Source organism: Capra hircus, chromosome 4 (assembly GCF_001704415.2).
Source record: "Capra hircus breed San Clemente chromosome 4, ASM170441v1, whole genome shotgun sequence".
NCBI classification, from domain to species: Eukaryota; Metazoa; Chordata; class Mammalia; order Artiodactyla; family Bovidae; genus Capra; species Capra hircus.
In genome coordinates, this window is record NC_030811.1 from 59129079 (window position 1) to 59151156 (window position 22078).

The following is a 22078-nucleotide window of genomic DNA, read 5'->3' on the forward strand; positions in this document are numbered from 1 at the left end:
GCTGTCTAGGTTGGTCATAACTTTCCTTCCAAGGAGTAAGCATCTTCTAATTTCATGGCTGCAGTCACCATCTGCAGTGATTTTGGAGCCCAAAAAAATAAAGTCTGACACTGTTTCTACTGTTTCCCCATCTATTTACCATGAAGTGATGGGACCAGACGCCATGATCTTAGTTTTCTGAATGTTGAGCTTTAAGCCAACCTTTTTACTCTCCTCTTTCACTTTCATCAAGATGCTTTTTAGTTCCTCTTCCCTTTCTGCCATAAGGGTGGTGTCATCTGCATATCTGAGGTTATTGATATTTCTCCCGGCAATCTTGATTCCAGCTTGTGCTTCTTCCAGCCCAGGGTTTCTCATGATGTACTCTGCATAGAAGTTGAATAAGCAGGGTCACAATATACAGCCTTGACATACTCCTTTTCCTATTCTGAACCAGTCTGTTGTTCCATGTCCAGTTCTAACTGTTGCTTCCTGATCTGCATATAGGTTTCTCAAGAGGCAGGTCAGGTGGTCTGGTATTCCCATCTCTTTCAGAATTTTCCAGAGCTTATTGTCATCCACACAGTCAAAGGCTTTGGCATAGTCAATAAAGCAGAAATAGATGTTTTTCTGAAACTCTTTTCCTTTTTCCACGATCCAGCAGATGTTGGCAATTTGATCTCTGGTTCCTCTCCCTTTCCTAAAACCAGCTTGAACATCTGGAAGCTCACGGTTCACTTATTGCTGAAGCCTGGCTTGGAGAATTTTGAGCATTACTTTACTAGTGTGTGAGATGAGTGCAATTGTGTGGTATTAACAGTTTTTTATTACTGAGTAGTATTCTACTATATGGATGATATACCACAATTTGTTTATCCATTCTCTACTGGTGGATTTAGGTTGTTTCTGGGTTTTTGCTTTATAGTAAAGTTCCTATTAAAATTCATGTAAAAGACTGGGTTTATGCTTTCATTTCTCCTTGGTAAATACTTAGGAATGGAATTGTTGGGGTTTTCCCTGGCGGCTCAGATGGTAAAGAATCTGCCTGCAATGCAGGAGACCTAGGCTTGATCCCTGGGTTGGGATGGTCCTCTGGAGAAGGAAATGGCTGTCCACTCTAGTATTCTTGCCTGTAGAATCCTATGGGCAGGGGAGCCCACCAGGCTATAGTCCATGGGGTCTCAAAGAGTCAGACATGAGCGACTGACATTTAACTTTTCATGCTAGATGTATGTTGAGCTTTTTAAGAAATTGCCAAACTGATTTCCAAAGTGGTTGTATCTTCTCACACTGCCACCAGAAATGTATGCGAGTGTCAATTGCTCCACATTCTCACCAACATTTGGTGTAGTCAATCATTTAAAATTTAGCCATCCTGTTGTGACTTTTGCTTGTTTCAGTGCACAGTAGTTTAGCTACATTTTGGCTTTATTTATTTTCATTCTTTCTTTTTTAGGACTTTTATTTATGTGGCTGTGTCAGGTCTTACTTGTGGCATGCAGAATCTTTAGTTGTGGCTTGCAAACTCTTAGCTGTGGCAAGTGAACTCTTAGTTTCAGCATGTGGGATCTAGTCCTGGGATCAAACCCAGGACCCCAGCATTGGGAGCATAGAGTCTTAGCTACTGGACCACCAGGAAAGTCCCTGGCTTCATTTCTAAAAGGTGGAACATACACTTCTGTTTATAGGAAACAAAACCAGATTATGTTTGCTGTGCCACTGAAGTTAATAGTTTCCCTCTTACCCTCCAAAGTGTTCTAGATTAAACAATAAAAATGTTCCAGCCCAACTAGCAATGCCCCTAGGCTGTCCATCCATAGCCACAAAAGCCCATTAAGGCATTCTGATCAACAAAGATTTCTCCCTCCTCTTAAGATATTTTCAGGTTAAATTTTTTTTTTTCTTTATCACAACAGAATTACAGGAGGAAAGGAGTAGAATAATGTAGCCTAGTGCTAGGGTGAGGAAGCAAGTAGAGGAGATAAAGAGGGTCAGACAAGATCCTGTTGGCTTTTGGGCTGCACACAGTCATGAGGAACATAAGTAAGATCTATCCCCTAACTTTCCCCCACAAATGCCCTTTTTTTGGTCTAGCTAGTTTGACTTGGATTTCTGTCATCTGCAATTAAGAGTCCCAACCAGTATACAAAGAAAGTCAACAGCGTTTTTTCAAGTCTTGGTTGGCTCACATTTCACCTCTGAAGTATCTCTGCCTTCCCTGAGAGTTGTTTTTTGCTGACCTAACCTGAGGAATTTAAAGCAGAAACATCGGTCACATTGATTGGGGATGAAACTTCAGGGGTCAATGAACACCCAGGATCAAAGTATTCAGTGGTACCACCTCATGGTTTGTTTAACTGAATCTCCATGGGGTGGCTAAGAGTCGGCACGACTGAGCGCCTACACTTTCACTTTTATGCATTGGAGAAGGAAATGGCAACCCACTCCAGTATTCTTGCCTGGAGAATCCCAGGGACAGAGGAGCCTGGTGGGCTGCCGTCTATGGGGTCGCACAGAGTCGGACACGACTGAAGCGACTTAGCAGCAGCAGCAGCTCCATGTATTCGCTGTAATACAGCCGACTCTTTAATTTTTAAACTGTCGTTTAGTGGCATGATGCAAAAACCCTTCTGAATTTTGAGAAGCCAGCTTCCATTTCCAACTAGCATGTTCTTCCTCCTTAATAACTAGATTTAATTCTTACAGAAAATATCCGTATTTACTCAGAGCGCTAAACGTGCAAACGAGCAACGCAGTAAGTGACCTACGCGAACACAACTAACCGGCGGTGTCCGCCCTCTCCTAGTAGCATAGAGTTGCTAGGGTTGTATGTAAGCAGGGTAAAGGTAATACACAAGAGGAAGAAAAGAGGAGGACGAAAGAGGGCGGCGGAAGATAAAAAGTTCCCATTCAGTCCTCGAATGTTCTCAGCACACAGGCTAGGCTCCGGACCCGTAGGTGTGCCTCCCACACAGGGAGTGTCTTCGCCCTGTCCCCACGCCCCAAAGACGGACTAAATTTGGGCTGATGGCCGGGTAGCGTTTGCCGCACCCCTAGCTGCAGCCCACCGAAAAGCTGTCGGGAGTCCCGCCTCGGGCGAGACTAAAAACCCTCTATGCAGTGCACCCAGCCTTTGGTCCCCGATAGCAACCTGAGCTCGGGGGCAGCGGACCGGAGAACAGCCTTCGGTTGACCAGCCGCTGCACGGGTGGCGTCGGCCCCACCTCTTCAGCCTCTAAGCCCCGCCTCCACGCTCCTGGGGCCCGCCCCCTTCCGCCCAGGCCCTGCTTCTGCTTTCGGGGTTCCATCACCACCTCTTCGCGCTGGGGCCAGCCCTCTCGCAGCATAGCCCCGGGTCTCACACTCTTGGGCCTTGCATTCCACCATCTCGCGTCCTGGCACCGCCCCCGCGCCCCGCGGCCCCGCCTCCTGAACATCAGGGCCCGCCCCACGCTCTCGGGTTTGACGCCCTGGTGTCCGGGGTAGAGCTCCGGCCCCGCCCCCACGTGCCCTCGGAGTCCGGGGGAGGGTTGGCGCTCACGAGGAGGCGTGGCCGTAGTGCGGGAGGAGGCGCGGGCCTGGCGGCCGGGACTTTGGCTTTGACACAGACGGCGATAGGCGGCTGTGGCTTTGGTGCTGGGCTCTGGACCCGATTCTTGCGATCCCGCGTCCAAGTCGGGGGAAGGACTTTTCGTTTGGATGAACGCAACTGCGGCAGCGCCGCCAGTCCTGGTGCAGCCGCAAGACCTGGTGCAGCCGCAGCGGCCGCATTTCACCGCCGCTGCCGCCTCCGCGAAGCCCTGCAGCTCCTGCCGGTTCTGGGAGAGCCACTCAAGAGTTTTCTCCAGCAGAAACAGCTGGGACGCGCGGCCCGGGGTGGCGTGGGAGGGATCCCGCGACCAGCCGCTGATCAGCACTTGCGCCGGCGCTGTCCCGGGCTGGGCTCAGGCTTCGGAGCCGCAGGTGGAAGGAGGACGCCCCGAAGGAGCAGCTGAGAGGTGGGGCGCTAGGAACGGCGCCGAATCTGGTAGAGGAAGATAAACCCTTTCTCCGTGCCCGCACTAGTGAGGATGGAATTCCAAAGTTGCTGGTGGTGCTGAGTGTCAGGAGCAGGGCCCGTGGGGATGCCCACTCCCTTTTGCCTGAGAGTTTAAATAGGAGCGACTGGAGGCGGGGAGATGGCCCCAGTGCTGTAAGAGTTGAGAGGCAAGGAGGAGAGGTGTAGGCTGGTGGGGATAGGTCTCTTTCCAGAAGAAGCTGCTTATAGCGTTTTTGACCCTAACGTGATAAAAATTGAGCTTCACTAGAGGAAAATCCTCATGGGACAGCCCCCTTATGTGTGTTTTCTGAGGTTCACAGACATCAGTCCTGGACTCCTGGCTAGGAATCCCAGCTGTAGGTAGGGAGTGCTAATGCAAACTGATTAACTGATTCAATCGATTTGTGTTTGTTTTCCAGGTGGCCAAGTGAAAGGTAGTTTTGGACACTCGGGCAGGGTTATTTAATGTTTGTCTAGGTAACCATTTCATGCCCTGAATCCTGCACCTTCCCTTCTGTGCCTGTGAGGTCTACTGGGCTTCCTGCCTAGCCAAAAGGCTTCCTGGACTCCTGATCCTGCCATGGGGAGCACGCTGGGCTGCCACCGCTCCATCCCCCGGGACCCCTCGGACCTGTCCCATAGTCGCAAGTTCAGCGCAGCCTGCAACTTCAGCAACATCCTGGTCAACCAGGAGAGACTTAACATCAACACCGCCACGGAGGAGGAGCTGATGACCCTGCCTGGGGTGACGCGCGCGGTGGCACGGAGCATTGTGGAGTACCGCGAGTACATCGGTGGCTTCAAGAAAGTGGAGGACCTGGCACTGGTCAGTGGCGTGGGCGCCACCAAGCTGGAGCAGGTCAAGTTTGAGATCTGCGTGAGCAGCAAGGGCAGCTCGGCGCAGCACTCCCCCAGCTCCCTGCGGAGGGACTTGATGGCCGAGCAGCAGCCTCACCACCTGGCCGCCGCCGCTGCCGTGCCCCTCACCCCGCGTGTCAACATCAACACAGCCACCCCGGCTCAGCTCATGAGCGTGCGGGGCCTCACGGAGAAGATGGCCGTCAGCATCGTGGACTACCGCCGTGAGCACGGGCCCTTCCGCAGCGTCGAGGACCTGGTGAGGATGGGTGGGATCAATGCCGCCTTCCTGGACAGGATACGGCACCAGGTGTTTGCTGAGAGGTCCAGGCCTCCGTCCACCCACACCAACGGCGGTCTGACCTTCACCGCCAAGCCTCACCCCAGCCCCACCTCGCTAAGCTTGCAGAGTGAAGACCTAGACCTGCCTCCTGGGGGGCCCACGCAGATCATCTCCACGAGGCCCTCGGTGGAGGCCTTTGGAGGCACGAGGGACGGGCGGCCTGTGCTGAGGCTGGCCACCTGGAACTTGCAGGGCTGTTCAGTGGAGAAGGCCAACAACCCCGGGGTGCGAGAGGTGGTGTGCATGACCCTCCTGGAAAACAGGTGAGGATAAGAACCAGCAAGGGCATTGGGTATGAAGGCAGCTCTTGCATGGCCTCATCTGTGCATGCAAATGAGTGGATTTGGGGGCGGGTATGGAGAGGGCAAGATTTTTTAAATCAGTGGGCTTGAGGCCATAGCCAATATGGTGCAGTATTCTGAGTGGCTGAACTCTCCTACTCCAGAATTTTCTAAATAGAGCCATCTGGACTTGAGGTCTGTATCTTGAAGATGGTATATCTGAGGTTAATTCCTAAATTTGGGGTCAGTGGAGACTGTATTAGTGTTACTGCTTTGGAAAATGTTTGACTCCCAAGACATCATGGGGTTTACACCAGATGAGGCACTCAGAGCCTGGGAACTCAGAGCCATGGGTGAAAGAGCTAGTCAGAGTTTTTTTTTTTTTTTTTTTCCTTAGGAGGCAAAGTCACATTTCTTCTACCAAATATGCTTATTTTGTGTCCAGAAAAAAATCTTTGCAAAGACCAGGTGTTTGCAAACATACACGCTATGTAAATATATTTACCAAAACGCTACAAATGAATCACCCTTCATTCTTTTTCCTTATTTAGCCTGAAGGTGGTTTTTAGGCCCACAGTTACAGCCCCAAATATATGTAAACCTCCCCTATCCGAGGGCCAGCAAAGGCCAAACACTATGCTAAACACTGCCCGGATTTCCACATTTGAACCATAGAAGAAGAGAGTTGTATGATGCCCTCTTATCACTGAGTGTTTACCTTATTCACAACGCTACTCTCTGTGGGAACTTCCGTTGACACTCCCTAAAAACAAAACAATATTATTGTAGCAGTAACTCCTGCTGTTAGTGAAATAGTGCATTATATAACACAATCAACTTTGGGAAGGAAAGAAATATTTCTAATAGTCCCTTCCAGGGCAAAACCCAAACTCATGTCCATACGGATCCTGCTCTGAAGGGAATTGGCCCTGCCACCATTCCACACCACCCCCCACTCCACGCCCACTTCTGCCTTGAGATGCAGTATGCTTGGGACCACGCGCTGTTTTTTTGCATTGGGTTGTTGGTGACATGAAGTGAGTTCTCAGCGGGAAATCACAGTGCATTGTAGCAGAACATCAGGAAAAATAAGTGAGGAGAAAACCGGGTCAAAGCATTTCCCTGGCACTGTCCCACTGGCGTGCTCCATCACTGAGTGTTAGGAACTTGCTCCACTCAGGGAACGGGACCTGGGGAACCTGAATGCACTTCCTGCAACTCCACATCCTCTATTTCGCATCACAACTCACTCCTTTCGCAAAATCATGTAGTACACAGGGGAGAACAGGAGTCAACCCAGGAGATGCCTGTGCGGAATGCCTGGACAATTGTTCCTTTCATCCATGGCCACATGGCTGTACGTCTGGGCAAACAGAAGGGAGGCAGAGGGCTGACTGTTTAATTCCTATTATGAGTTTTCTTAAGGCTTAGTTTGGGGATGGAGGAGGATGAATCAGGAGCTGAAGTTGCCCCCATGGGGATGACCGATTAGGTAGCCCTTGCCCACTTACCATGACAGATTCGAGTGTGGTCTCTGGAAACCAGCATCAGCCACTGCCACAGGAACCTTGGGTTTTCCGCAACCTCTGGGTGGTTCTGATACGCGATAAGGTTTGCACCCTGTTGTACTGTGTGTCGGCAGTCAGATGTCCTGTGGGCTGCTCTGTGAACATTTTCCCTGAAGTGTCTTTTCTGACAAGTCCGGTGAGTCCAGGCAGCGCTTTCTAGGTATATTTTCTTTGATGGTTCCAATCATCCTTGTAGTTATTCAACCATGTGATGGTCTTTTTGGACAGAGCTTGAAGGGCTCATTTAGGTTCTAGAACAGATGAATGTGAAGGGTGGAAAATGGGAGAGTGAGCAGGAAACAGCCGACTTCAGAGCGGGCTCCAGTCTGCGGTGCGGACTGGAGCAACCAGGAGCACCGAGAAAGAGCGGTAACTTGCCCGGTGAGGGATTTGTCCTGGTGTCTCTTCTTTAGATTTCCTAGGGGGTGATGCTTTGTTGAAGATAGTTGACTATTGTCCTCAAGTGAGAGTTTAGGAAGAGCTTACCCAGAAGAGTGAGCTTACCCAGAATGGTGTAGAAGGGAGCATCTGGCAGCCACTTTAAATGTGACCCGTGTCGCCATCATATTTCTCACTCTTGGCCACATCTGTTGTCCTGTGGGTTGGTGTTTCTTTTTGCCTGTTCATGATGTGTTCAGTGTTCTGGGCACTCTAAGCAACTTGTTAGTGTTTGGTAAACCTGAAGTAATTGGCTTAGGGCCTGACTCCCTGCAGAACTGGAATGGATCCATTGGTCTAGGGCACTGAAAGATGCCTGGTTGTGACAAGATCACATGTCCTCAAAACAGCAGTGTACATTCTCCAAGAGCTGTGTTCATCCTAATTCACAAAATTATCTCACATTCAAATTGATCCTTTTATTAGCAAGAGGAAAGAAATTTAATTTGAGCAAGAATGGATGTAGGTAATTTTGGGGGTGCTCTTTATATATATGTATATACACACACACGCACATATACATATATATAATATATATATTATAGTAGTTATGTGACTTTTGAATGTGCCTTTGTATTTTCACAGCTTTCTCAGTAACTCTGGGAAGTAGGTAATGCATGCTTTTATTATTGAGTCTCCATCTTTGAGTAAGGAAACTAAAACCAAAGAAGTTAAGTGACTTGCCTCTATCCCACAGCTCATTATTATGTCAGCTGGGACTAGGACCCAGAACCTTCTGACTTTAGACCTGTGCTCTTTGCAAGTGTGCTGTTTTATAAGCACCTCACTTTTATCCTGCCTCTTGTTCAGACATTCCGCACTCTGCCTAACCAGGGGCGTTTGCCAACTTGTGTACTAGTCCTATTTTCATACATTAAATTCATTGTAAAGAAAAAAAGAAAACCCCCAGCTCCACCTCTTTATGTGTTAAATTGGTGAAATTCCTTAACTTCTCGAAGTTCAGGTTTTCCATATGATAAATGTAGCTAATGTAAAACACACACATACACACAGAGGAACACAAACCCTTAGGCACTTTTTTTGCAAAGGGAATAGCTGGCCCTTGTTTTCCTCTCTGTGGGGTTGTGTGTATTTTCTTAGACTAAAGCATGCCTGGCTGAGACTCTTAACAGGATGGAGTCTTTTCTGGCCCTGGGATGCTGCTGCCTTAGTGGACAAGTTTGTATGAGCTACGAGAAATCATGTTTTGCACATGCAGCCTGAGATAGGGCAGAAAGCTCAATAATCACGATTACCAGGAACCTTCAAGGATGTCACGCTGTGGCACACAACTGACAGGTTTCATCAGATCCCTTTGTCGAGTGTCAATCTTAGGCAATGTTTTTCCTTGTTTTCAGGATTTATGGAGCAAGTCTAAAAGAGGATTGCTTCTGCTAAATACTCTTGCAAAATTTAATGGTAGCCCACATATGGAATGAAGATTGTTTATGTTTTTCTCTTCCAGTTTTATTGTGATATATTTGACATATAGCACTGTAGAAGTTTAAAGTATACAGCATAATGATTTGACTTACAGATGTTATGCAATGATGACCACAGTAAGTTAGTGAAAATCCATCATCTCGTATAGGTACAAAATCAAAGAAATAGAAAAAAAACCATTTTTTCCTTGTGATGAGAGCTCTTAGGATTTACTCTAACAACTTTCATGGATTACGTGCAGAAGTGCTAATTATGTTCATCATGTTATACATTGTCTCACTAGTACTTTTTCACCTTTTAACTGGAAATTTGTACTTTTTGACTACCTTCTTCCAACTCCCCCTCCCTCTATGCCTCACCTCTTATAACCACAGATCTGATCTCTTTTCCTAGGAGTTTGTTTTTTGAAGTGAGCTTGACCTATAGCACTAAGTTAGTTCCTGATGTACCACATAATGATTCAATATCTCTATATGTTTCAAAATGATCACCATGATAAGTCTAGTTATGAACTGTCACTGTACAAAGATACTATATAAAATCATTGATTGTATTCTCCACACTGAACACTGTACTTGTGACTCACTTCTTTTGTAATTTGAAGTTTCTACCTGTTAATCTCCCTCACTTGCTTCTCTTCTCCCCCGCTTCCCCTCTGGCAACTGTTGGTTCTCTGTATCTATGACTCTGTGTTTAGCTATGTTTGTTAATTTGCTCTGTTTTCTAAATTCCACGTATAGTAGTAATACTTTAGTCGCTAAGTCGAGTCCTACTCTTGCGACCCCGTGACGAGTAGCCTGCCAGGCTCCTCTGTCCTTGGGCTTCTCCAGGCAAGAATACTGGAGTGGATTGCCATCCCTTCTCCAGGGAAATTGCACATATGGTATTTGTCTTTTTCTGTCTGACTTATTTCACTTAGCATAATATCCTCCAAGTCCATCCATGTTGTTACAGATGGCAAAATTTCATTCTTTTCATGGTTGAGTAATGTTCCATTATGTGTGTGTGTGTCTATGTATATAGAACATCTTTATCCTTTCATTTATCAGTGGGAACTTAGGTTGCTTCCATATCTTGGTTATTGTAAACATTGCTTCAATGAACATACAGGTACATGTATCTCTTTCTTTGGATCTGGACCCTGCAGTGGAATTGCTGGATCACACAGTAGTTCTAGTTTTAGTTTTTTTGAGGAACTTCCATGCTGTTTTCCGTAGTGGCTATGCCAATTTACATTCCCACCAACAGTGCGCAAGTGTTCCTTTTTCTTCACGTCCTTGTCAACATTTGTTATTTGTAGTCTTTTTGATGATAGCCATTCTGACAGGTGTAAGGAAATATCTCGTTGTGATTTTAACTTGCATCTCCCGATAATTAGTGACTTTGAGAAGGTTGTTTGAATTTTACTTTTTGTTTTTTGCTGAGGAATTGTTCAATTTTGAACAGTCCATTTGGTTTCTGAAAGCATAAGCACTGTAGGAGCTGACAGATAATCTCCAGAAGAAATGAGAAGTTTAGCATCCCACTTGCACATTTTCCCATGGTCTCCATCAGAAGGGAATATGAGTGTCAAAGTCTTGAGCCTTTTAATGGTCTGAATCTGTTTTCTTGCCTCATACTTGTTTGTGGTATCAAAGCACAAGGTGACTTAGTGCATGAGAGCACACACTCCTCGTGAAAAAAGGGATTTTAGTTTGTCAGACTCAATAGGCTCAGTATAAACACTGCCCATCTTGTTGTTTGATTCATTCATGGAAAAACACATATTAAATGGCTGCTGTGTATATATATATATGCTAAATTTGGGAGTCAGACTGGCCCTGTTTTTAAACCAGGTTTAGCAAATGTGAACCAGCTTTTATGGCTCAGCCTCAAAACATTCGGAAAATCCACACATTTTATCAGAAGTCACTGAGTAGGACTGGTACTGGGTTGAATTTTTAATAAGAGTAATGGGCTCATCCTGAGGGACTGAAAGTTGGTGGATGCAGCCAGACATACCATCTGGGGGCAAAGTGCCCAGCAGTTGCCTTAAAGTAGGAATTGTGAAATCTATTTTGACAGCTGTGGAAATGGAGGCTCAGAGAGATTAAATAGCATCCATGTGGCCTTCAGAAACGAAGATGTTGGAATCAGGTTTTGAAGGCAGGCATGTTTGATTTCAGAGCAGGGAACGAAGGTATCTCTTCCCAAATTCCGTGGCCTTGACTGACCCTCACCCACCTGCTCTTTCCTCCCTCTCTTGGGCCTCAGGCTGGCCAGGCATCCGAGCTTTACCTAGACTCTCAGGCTGCTGGAGACTTCTGCTCCCTTCCTGTTTTTGTTCCTCTGAAGGACAGGGCTTTGGGCCAGAGGTAGAGCACTCCAGAGGGTGCCAGGTCCCCCCCGCCCCCCGCCCGGCCTTGCTCTGGGACCCTCAAATGTGAGTCTGTGACCTTGGCTCCACTCCAAGGCCGAGTTCCGGTTTTCTGAGCCAGGGAGCTCTGGGTTTCCAGAAAGAAAGGTGGTCAGTAGTAAGACTGCTGAGGATTAATGAGAGAAGAGGGTGTGAATGAAGGGAAGGCCTGGGGTGGGCAGACACAGGGCTTATTTCACCAAAGGGACAGCTCTTTCTTTTGTCATTCCAGAAAGCTGGGCCCATTGCGATCTGATTTGTAGTGGGGGAGGGGGTGTGTGTTGAAACTATTGATTCTTCTAGAAGATAATCATTCCTTTATTATTTATTCATTCAACAGAAATTTTTTGAGCTCTCACTAAGTACCAGGCTCTGGTAATAAAGTGTAGGATAAGACAAAGCCAGTGCTCTTATAGAGTTTCCATTTTAGGCAGGAAGACAGACAAGTCAGTACACAGATAAATGCCTACAGATAGTGGTGAAAGCTGAGGGTGATGGAGGCTTGCTGAGTAGATGGGGGTCAAGGAAGCCTCATCTGAGGAGCTAAGGAGCCAGGCATGGAAGAAGTTGGAGGAAAGAGTGCTTCACTAGAGGAACCAGCAGGTGCAAAGGCCCTGAGAGAGCTTGCTTCAGACAGAAAGCCGGAGTTCCGGGAGTGAGGGTAGCTATGGTTGCAGAGGGAGGCAGGGCCAGGTGGGTGGGGCCGCAGAGGATTAGAAGCAGAAGTTGATGAATTAGCTGTTATCAGATTGTTCTGTCTGCTGGGGGATCTCTTGGAGTGTGTCCTAGGAGCTGACTAAGTGAGGCTATTAGAATACAGGCTGAAAAGGATGGTGACAGGGGAGCAGAAGTGGGTGCCGATAAGATCTTTTAGAGACAAAAACTGAAAAGACTTGCCTATGTTTGGGATATCATGGAGATTAACTGGGTAGATTGCTAGAAGACAGGCTCAGAGGCATTTAAGAAATCTGGAGGCTGACTCACATGCCTCTGCGTTATGTTGGCATGATGCAGCTTGGTGACCTTACCCCTCCGTCTGCTGTTGCCTCAGTCTGGACAAGTGTGGGATCTTGGTCCACAATGGATGGAGAAAGAGGCCACGAGGTCCTCTGTGTAGACCAGGTGCTGGACTGCACCCCATGGGCTGAGAAAGAGCCTGGGGACAGTGACAGAGACATCAGTGAATTATTGGACAAGGATCTTACACAAAGGGTCCTGGAGCGACACCCCACCTTGTGTGGCAGACTGCAGGGCAAGCCATGAGCGCAGTCTTTGGTACTTAGGGGAGAAGCAGGCTACCATTATAGGGAAGAATTGAGGTCAGGTGGGCTCATCGGTTACCAGGGACTAGTTAAGTCCCATAATGAAGAGGATTGGGTAGACATGTGGGTGGAACAGATTGGTCGAGCTGGGATATACAGAGCAGGAGAACAGCTGTATTAAATGCTGCTGCTGCTGCTGCTGCCAAGTCGCTTCAGTCGTGTCCGACTCAGTGCGACCCCATAGACAGCAGCCCACCAGGCTCCCCCGTCCCTGGGATTCTCCAGGCAAGAACACTGAGTGGGTTGCCATTTCCTTCTCCAATGCATGAAAGTGAAAAGTGAAAGTAAAGTCGCTCAGTCGTGCCCAACTCTTAGCGCCATGGCCTAACCATATATTTGTGCTGTGCTGTGCTTAGTCATGTCCAACTCTTTGCAACTCCATGGACTATAGCCCACGAGGCTCCTCTGTTCATGGAATTTTCCAGGCAAGAATACTGGAGTGGGTTGCTATTTTCTTCTCCCAGAGGATCTTCTTGAACGAGGGATTGAACCCATATCTCTCATGTCTCCTGCATTGGCGGGCAGATTCTTTACCATTGTACAACCCGGGAAACCCCAAAAGACATTCACAGAAGTTAAATTCAACGTGGATTGAATTTAAGTGTATTTACCTAGTGAGGTCAGAGGCATAGGGTGACATCAGGGAGCTCACAGTCTCACAAGGAGACACATACCCAGGTGCTTACCGGGCCCATGTCTGTTTTGAAGAAAGAGGTCAAGCTTAAGCCCAGGGGTCTGGTACCTGTCTGCCTGGCTCTGGAGGTGGATGGAGAACTCAGCATAGGCAAAGGATGTGGGGGCAGGATCAAGGTGGCTGGAAAGGAATTAGTCTGGAGGGGAGGCCAGGGTCTGAGTAGCAGGAGTGGTGGCCATCAGGGTGAAGGTGAATATCAGCAGCTCCCCACGCAGCCATCAGGTGAGGAGTAGAAGTCGGTCAGTTCCCGACTTGCATGGGCTCAAGGTGTGAACCATTCAGACGAGGAGCTCCATGGTAGAGAATAGCATTGCGGTATGTGTTATTTTTATTTCAAAATTACCCAATCTTACAAAAGATTTTATCCCAGAGTTCGAAACAATCTCTGCCAGTAACAAAATCATGCATTTCACTGATATTTGGTGTGTTCCTCATGGACACCCTGGTCTTTGTGTTGTCATGTACTGCTGAGTGGAAATTCCACACCTGTGACTCTTTTCAAAACATCCAGGATATTATGCAGAAATGCCCTGCTCTGCTTGCAGGCTTATAGTTCTCAACAGAGATTTAGGAACCTAGATACTTGCCTATCCTATTCCTGATGACAGTACACAGGCCCCATCTGGACAGCAGTTCTTATTGTAATGTTTTGATTGACAACTGCCAAACAACTGGACTCCAGCGGATAGGAACCCTGGGGAGATGTGCTCAGAGTAAGCAGTTCTCTTTATCGAAAGTGCTGACTCCTTCTACTAAACTATTGGGGAAAGAAACCCTGAGTTTTCTTTACTGAGTACAGCTCTCTACCTCTGTTGCTTTGTTGTTTGTTTCCAACAAACCATTGTTTCTAGAGAGTTCTATTTTGATTCAGCCATTACCTGATTAAGCTGTTAAGCTGGGCCTTCAATTACTTTATCTTGAGGCTGCTGTAAACTCCTGAAATGCGATGCTGAAGCCATGAGAATGTTGTTACGTGGCCATGTTGAAGGTTGTGTGTGTTTGGGGTGTGGTTTTATTGTGTTGCAGGGATCTGAATCCTATTTGCTCACCTAAAAGCTGGAGAATGAAATCAGTACTTGGTCTTTCTCAACTAATGCTGAATTCGTGGTGTCTTTTAAAGTGGGAGATGTTAGATAAAATTGCTGTTTTAAAAAATACTGATCCAATTATCTATTACAAAAATTCTCTAGAATGTGTTTTTATTAAGCAAATTGAGTCTGACTTAAATATTTTTGCATTCTCTCTTTTCTTAAATGAGGAAAAAGTAAAAGTTTTAGTGGCCTCTCAATATCAGTGATTGGGCTTCCCAGGTGGCTCAGTGGTTAAAAAAAAAAAAAAAAAAAAAAAATTCACCTGCAGGAGATCTAGGAGAGTCAGGTTCAGTCCCTGAGCTGGGAGGATCCCCTGGAGGAGGAAATGGCAACCCGCTCCGGTACTCTCGCCTGGAAAAAGCCCACGGATGGAGGAGCTTGGTGGGCTGCAGTCCACAGGGTCGTGGAGAGTCAGACACGACCGCCAGTAGATGTGGGGCTTCGTCTCTCTATGTTTGGTGGGCGACCTCTGCAGCTGCAGTTCATTGTCTCATTTTACTGGTGAGTTCTTTGCAGAGTTGCAAAGTCATTTTTAACTTGACTCATTTTAAATGTCAAAATACTGCATGTCCCTCCCGCCTCATAATGGTACTTGTGTTCAGTGTCCACAGCTGTGGTAGCAGTAGTTGCACTAAGAACAGGAACAGTGATAGTTAACACTGGTAGTTGCTGTGGCTGATGTCCAGGGCTAAGTAGCTTTCCTTTGGGTATCATCATCAGTCCTCCTACACATGCAGAAGTGATGGCTCAGGGAGGTTGAGTACTTTTCCCCAGGGTCACACAACTTTTAGGTGATGGAGCTTGGATTATAACCTAAGCAATTAGATTCCAAGGTGTGATGATAAAGTACTTAGTTCACTAATGCTTTTCCACAACTTTGTGTTTTATTCATCACCCCAGCCTTTTTATTTGACTAAGTGCTCTCTCACCAACTTGATTCGAGTTTCATAGTCGTGATCTTTCATAAGTATGCTAACGACATTATCATCGTGTGTGTATATCTAGTATTTCTTTGTTCAAAGTGGAGCAAGGATATTTGCAAAGCAATCTGAGTGTGGAATACCAAATTTTTACTGCTTTTCAGTCTTTTACAATCATCTTGCCCACACCTGTTTTTACAGCAGTTTCTTCAGACAATTTGCCTTCATAGAAGCTTTCCAAACATTCATCTTCCTTTTCTTAGAAGCAACTTCTCTTTCTGCTCAGACTCCTGTTTCGACAGCCGATGTCACGGTTAGGAGACCACAGCAATATGCATAATGGGCATGAACAAGTCTGGGGACAGACCCAGCTGAACCTGGGTGAGCATGTGAGAAAGGGGAATTCATCAACTGGGAGAACTCAGTGTGGCATGAGTGCCCAGCTCTCAGTGTGTTTGATGAAGGGAATGAGGACAGTCTGCTGAGCGGGTCCCTTGGGTAGAGGCTGGTTAGGAGAATCTCTTTTGTGTTTTTAAGGACACAAGTACCTGGCCCAAGTTACATTACTTCTGTAGTCTAGAGACTGTATTTGCTGTGGATATATTGGCCAACCCAACATATTATAGACCCCTGGCAGTAACTGAGGGTTGTTACTGATAGACTATTATTTTTTCTAGATTGACTCAAAAATATAAGGCCAACAGTTCATTGGTCCAGTTTCTTTCCTCAAATCTTTTGCAACTTTCAGAAATATGAGGTGAAGGAGTAATTAGCTTAAAAATTTTTTTTTGCTTAAGACCTGGACTAGTCAGCATTTTCTTCAGTGTGGTGGAGAGCCTGCTTATGAAGCTCACTGATGTGAGCTGGGAGGGATTTAATAAGCAGGTAGACTGGAGTCAGTGGTATATATAAAACATCTTCCCGAGTTTGTAACTCTGCACCATCTTCTTAAACTATTCTAGATTTTATGTTCAAGTTTGGTTTTTAAATTCACGTTCATACATGTGAAACTGTGTCAGACACCATGGTGTCACAGTACTCACACGCTGGGCTCTGTTAAATGCCAGGCAGGGCTGTTTGGAGTGGATTTGTAATCTTAAATTGTGTTAGATTTGTTGCTTCCAATATTAACAGTAAAAGTGCACGTAATATTTGGATATTGTCAGTTTCAACTTAAATATTGTTGGAGTTTCACCTTGGAAATACAAGTTGCTTCTGTCTGTTCAACTTTTCAATAATTGAAGAGCATCTGAAACTCTTAAGACGGTTGTTCAAAATGTTACTATTTTACATATGTTAGTGTGTGTGCTTCCATTCTACTTTCCATTCCTCTCACCCTCTCTTTCTTGTCCCTTGCCCTTCTCCATAAGTCTGTTCTCTATGTCTGACTCTCCATTGCTGCCGTGAGAAGAGGTTCATCAGACCCTGGAGACTCAAACTGGGGTTCTCTAACAACCTAGAGGAGTGGGAAAAGGGTGGGAAGTGGGAGGGAGATTCAAGAGGGAGGAGACATATACACACCTCTGGCTAATTCATGTTGATGTATGACAGAAATCAAACCAATATTGTAAAGCAATCATCAATCAAAAAATATAATTAAAATGTTACTATTTGCAACCATTTATCTAATCTATGAAAATCAGGAATTTCTTGATCTACCAAAGCAAGATATAAAAATAAACCGGGTAATGAGTGAAAGATAAGAGTGTGTGATCACCGTAACCCCTGATTCCACATACAGTATCTGTGTATCAAAGCAACTGTGGCATTTTTCTTGACTGATGATATTGGTAAAGGCTATATACTTAAATGTACTCAGTTCTTCTGAATCACGAAAGTCCCTTCCAACCCTGAGGGTTTTTGTACAGAGAGGGAAAATGGTCACTATTTCTACCAAATGTCCTCCAATTCAGAGAAGGAAAGGCCGTTGTTTTTGTAGGTAAGATTGTATTAGTTTGCTAGGGCTGTCATATCAAAGGAGCACAGATTGGGCAGCTTAAACAAAAGAGATTTATTTTCTCACACTTCTGGAGCCTGGAAGTCCAAGATGCAGGTGTCAGTAGGGTCGGTTTCTCCTTGGCTGGTAGATAGCTGCCATCCCCCTGAGTCTTCGTGTGGTCTTCCCTGGGCACCTGCCTGTGCTCACATTTCCTCTTTTTTCCCCCTAATACTTATTTATTAGGCTGCATCAGGCCTTAGTTGTGGCACGCAGGATCTTTGATCCTCATTGTGGCATGCGGGGGCTTGAGTTGTGACATGTGGGATCTAGTTCCCTGACCAGGGATCGAACTCGGGGCCCCTGCATTAGGAGCACAGAGTCTTAGCCACTGGACCACCAAGTAAGTCCCCAAATTTCCTCTTCTTAAAAGGACATCAGTCTTACTGGATTGGGGCTACTCTAATGGCATCCAAATGCAGTCACATGCTAGAGAACTGGGGATTAGGACTCCAACTTATGACTTTTGGAGGACCTGATTCAGCCTGTAACAAGAGCAGGGTAAGAAAAATTGCTCAGGAACTTCCTCTTTGGCTACTTGTGAGGAACCTATTCCTCCTGGTTTTTCCTGGGGCAATGATGATTTCAAGTACTTGTTTAACAAAGAGTTTAAAGCTGGAGAAAGCTGCCTTGGAGTTACTGGAGTGACAGTCAACCGGACAAGAGAAATGGCTTTCTGGCTGGGCAATAGCAGGTATGCAGCAGCAGTTAGGGACTAGGATTTGTTTCCTTTGAACTTCTCTCCTTCCAACTTGCCAGTCCTCGGTTTTTTCCTGAAATGCAAGCAGTGACTGAACCTTCTACCTACCCCCACCAAGGCAGCAGCTCCAGTTTGCCAGATTCTCTGCTTGCTCTTGGCTACAAGTAATGGTGACACATGAGTTGGTCTGCCCTTCAGAATTTTAGTGCCCTTTAGCATTGCTGTGGAGAGGCGTGATTCAGAGGGACCTCTGAAGCCTACTCACCTTCGGCTGTCCCTGATTCACGGGCTCCCCTATTGGCCTGTGTTTCCCCTCCCGTTACAGTCATTCTGTTGCCATTGCCTGCATGATGCCTCTGCACTCCCAGACTGTGCGTACAGCCTAATTTCAGCACAATAACACTTGGGAATTTGTGGAAAGGAGAAATGACCCCTGGCATCTACTATTTACTTTACCCCGTGTGCTGTTGCTCAGCCTTTTATATTCATTAACTAATCTTTGCACCATCCCAATGAGGTTGGCAAAGTATTCCCACCTTACACGTTAAGAAACTCAAATAATTTAAGTAAACTTGCCTGAGCCACATAGTTGGTGGGTGTAGAGCAAAAGTTCAAAGCTGGGCAGAATTACTCAGAGCCCAAACTCATTTACATTCAGATGCAGAGAATACATAAACCTAGAGATGGCACCAGGGGGTTAAGGAAGGGGGCATTTCTTTCCTAAACATTTTATGTCTAGAAAGTGCAAGAGGCAAGTTTCAAAGGGGGTACTTTCTGGAATGGGGCCCAGCTGGCGCTTGAGGAAGTCATTCAATTCCATCATCCAGTGAGGTTAGGCTTTGGGGACACAAGATTTTTTTTTAATTGAGATATAATTTTCATACAATGCAATTCATCCTTTTAAAATGTACAGTTTGGTTTTTAGTATATTCACAAAGTTGTGTAGCCCTCAGCACTGTTTCTGAACATTTGTTTCACCCACAAGGAAACTCCGTACCAGTAGTCACACCCCTCCTCCCAGCCCGAGGCAACCACTGATCTACTTTCTGTCTTTGTGGATTTTCCTGTCCAGTTCATTTTATATAAATGGAATTATATAATATACGGTCTTCTGTATCTGGATTTTTTTTTAACTTAGATTCATACATGTTGTAGCATGTGTATTTCTTTTTTATGGCTGAATAATATTCCATTATAGGGATATAACTCATTTATGCCTGCAATGTAGGAAACCTGGGTTCAGTCCCTGGATTGGGAAGATCCCCTGGAGAAGGAATGGCAACCCACTCCAGTATTCTTGCCTGGAAAATTGCATGGACAGAGGAGCCTGGCAGGCTGCAGTCCATGGGGTCGAAAAGAGTCAGACATGACTGAGTGACTAATACTTTCGTTTTCTTTATTCAGTCATCAGCTGATGGACATTTAGATTGTTTCTACTTTTTAGCTATTATAAATAACGCTGCTTTGAATCCTTGTGGACAAGTTTATGTATGACATATGTTTTTATTTCTTTTCGGCATATACCTAAGAGTGGAGTTTCTGAGTCACATGGTAATTCAATGTTTAACACTTTGAAGAACTGCTGGACCATTTTCCAGAATGGCTGAACCATTTTACATTCCCACCAGCAATACCTGAGGGCTCCTCTTTTCTGCACATCCTCCCCAACACTTGTTATTCCTTCTGTTTTATTATAACCACATTAATTGACATGAAGTGGTATCTCATTAAGGGTTTTAGCTGCATTTCTCTAATGACTTGTGATTTTTGGCATCTTCTCATGTGTTCATCGGCCATTTATATATCTTCTTTGGAGAACTGTCTGTTTAGAGCTGGGTCACCTGTTCTCAACACCTGTTTCCAAGCTGATAAAATATAGACTACCTTGGTGCTGACTCCCTTTTCACTCCATTATTTCCCCTCTTCCTTGCTTCTGAGACACAGGATCATTATACCAGAGCCTAACCTGGCATAATTATTTTGTAACAGAAAACCTGCCTGTCGTCCTACAGAAACGATCCCCCTATTGAAGAAGGAACCTGGAGGATTCCATTCGGTGTGCTTCGTTACATATTCTACCTGGAGCAGTCTGGCTCCACTGCAGTTGTAACACTGTCCTTGAGAAGTACTTGGTGTCCTTTGATTTTCACATTCAAGTTATGTGTTTTGGATGGAACTTTAGTGCTTTTTTTACTTTTTCCCAAAGTCAAAAGTAATGTATGCCGAGAATTGCTGTGAAGGGTGATTTGGATATGCATGCGTGCGTACCTGAGTACTCAGCTGTGTCTGACTCTTTTCAGCCCCATAGGCTGTAGCCCGCCAGGCTCCTCTGTTGCTGGAATTTTCCAGACAAGAATACTGGAATGGGTTGTTTCCTACTCCAGGGGATCTTCCCAACCCAGGAATCAAACCTGCATCTCCTGCATCGGCAGGCAAATTCTTTACCACTGAGTCACCTGGGGAGCCAATTTGGAGATTGTTGCTGTTGTTCAGTCTGTCCAACTTTGTGCGACCCGTGGACTACAGCATGCCAGGCTTCCCCGTCCTTTACTATCTCCTGGAGTTTTCTTAGATTCATGTAAGTTTTTCTTCTAAGAAGCAAGTGTCTTTTAATTTCATGGCTGCAGTCACAATGTGCAGTGATTTTGGAGCCCAAGAAAATAAAATCTGTCTCTGTTCCCATTGTTTCCCCATCTGTTTGCCATGAGGGCTTCCCAGGTGGTGCTAGTGGTAAAGAATCCACCTGCCAAAACAGAAGACACGGGTTTGATCCTTGGGTTGGGAAGATCCCTGGAGAAGGAAAAGGCAACCCACCCGTTTTCTTGCCTGGAGAATCTCATGGACAGAGGTGCCTGGTGGGCACCAGGGGGTCACAAAGAGTCAGATACAACTGAAGCGACTTAGCACACACATTTGCCATGAAGTGATAGGAGCAGATGCCATGATCTTAGCTCTTTGAATGTTGAGTTTGAAGCCAGCTTTTCCACTCTTCTCTTTCACCTTCATCAAGAGGCTCTTTAGTTCCTCTTCACTTTCTGCCATAGGATGGTGTCATCTGCATATCTGAGGTTATTGATATTTCTCCCAGCAATCTTGATTCCAGCTTGAGCTTCATCCAGCCTGGCATTTTTCATGATGTACTCTGCATATAAGTTAGATAAGCAGAGTGACAGTATACAGTCTTGGCGTTCTCCTTTCCCAATTTGGAACCAGTCTGTTGTTCTGTCCGGTTCTGACTGTTGCTTCTTGACCTGCATACAGATTTCTCAAGATGCAGGTCAGGTGATCTGATATTCCCATCTCTTGAAGAATTTTCCACAGTGTGTTGTGATTTACACAGTCAAAGGCTTTAGCATAGTCAATGAAGCTGAAGTAGATGGTTTTCTGGAATTCCCTTGCTTTTTCTGCTATCCCACAGATGTTAGCAATTTGATCTCTGGTTCCTCTGCCTTTTCTAAGTCCACCTTGTTCATCTGGAAGTTCTTGGGTCGTATACTATTGAAGCCTAGTTCATGACAATATCTGCAAATTCCAGAATGCTGGGCCAGGAAAGAACCTTGGAGGAGCACCTCCCACAGGACTGAGTCCCCCCAGACAAATGAAATGATATGTATAATGTTTATTTCCTATTCTTTTGAACTAAGTTATATAGTGTTGAATCATTAGACTCTTCAGTTTATGGCACCCTATCCTCCATCCGCAGAGAAGGCAATGGCACCCCACTCCAGTACTCTTGCCTGGAAAATCCCATGGACGGAGGAGCCTGGTAGGCTACAGTCCATGGGTCACGAAGAGTCGGACGCGACTAAGCGTTCACTTTCACTTTTCACTTTCATGCATTGGAGAAGGAAATGGCAACCCACTCAATGTTCTTGCCTGGAGAATCCCAGGGACGAGGGAGCCTGGTGGGCTGCCGTCTATGGGGTCGCACATGACTGAAGCGACTTAGCAGCAGCAGCAGCATTCTCCATCTGTGCTAGGTTCCACTTCTATTTGGTTTTATTTAAAATT

The 22078-nt window shown here is 45.8% G+C and overlaps 1 protein-coding gene across 2 annotated transcripts in view; it reads left to right on the plus strand.

Annotated features, from left to right (window-relative positions):
- EEPD1 (endonuclease/exonuclease/phosphatase family domain containing 1) overlaps positions 3511-22078 on the plus strand; it is a 122955-nt gene continuing 104387 nt past the window's right edge. The window contains exons 1-2 of one of the 2 annotated variants that reach the window (XM_018047149.1): positions 3511-4006; positions 4438-5482. In XM_018047149.1, the coding sequence (XP_017902638.1) occupies positions 4599-5482 (884 nt within the window). In that variant the 5' untranslated portion in view covers positions 3511-4006; positions 4438-4598. The remainder of the gene's footprint in view (positions 4007-4437; positions 5483-22078) is intronic. The other variant, XM_005679190.3, reaches the window with a different exon arrangement.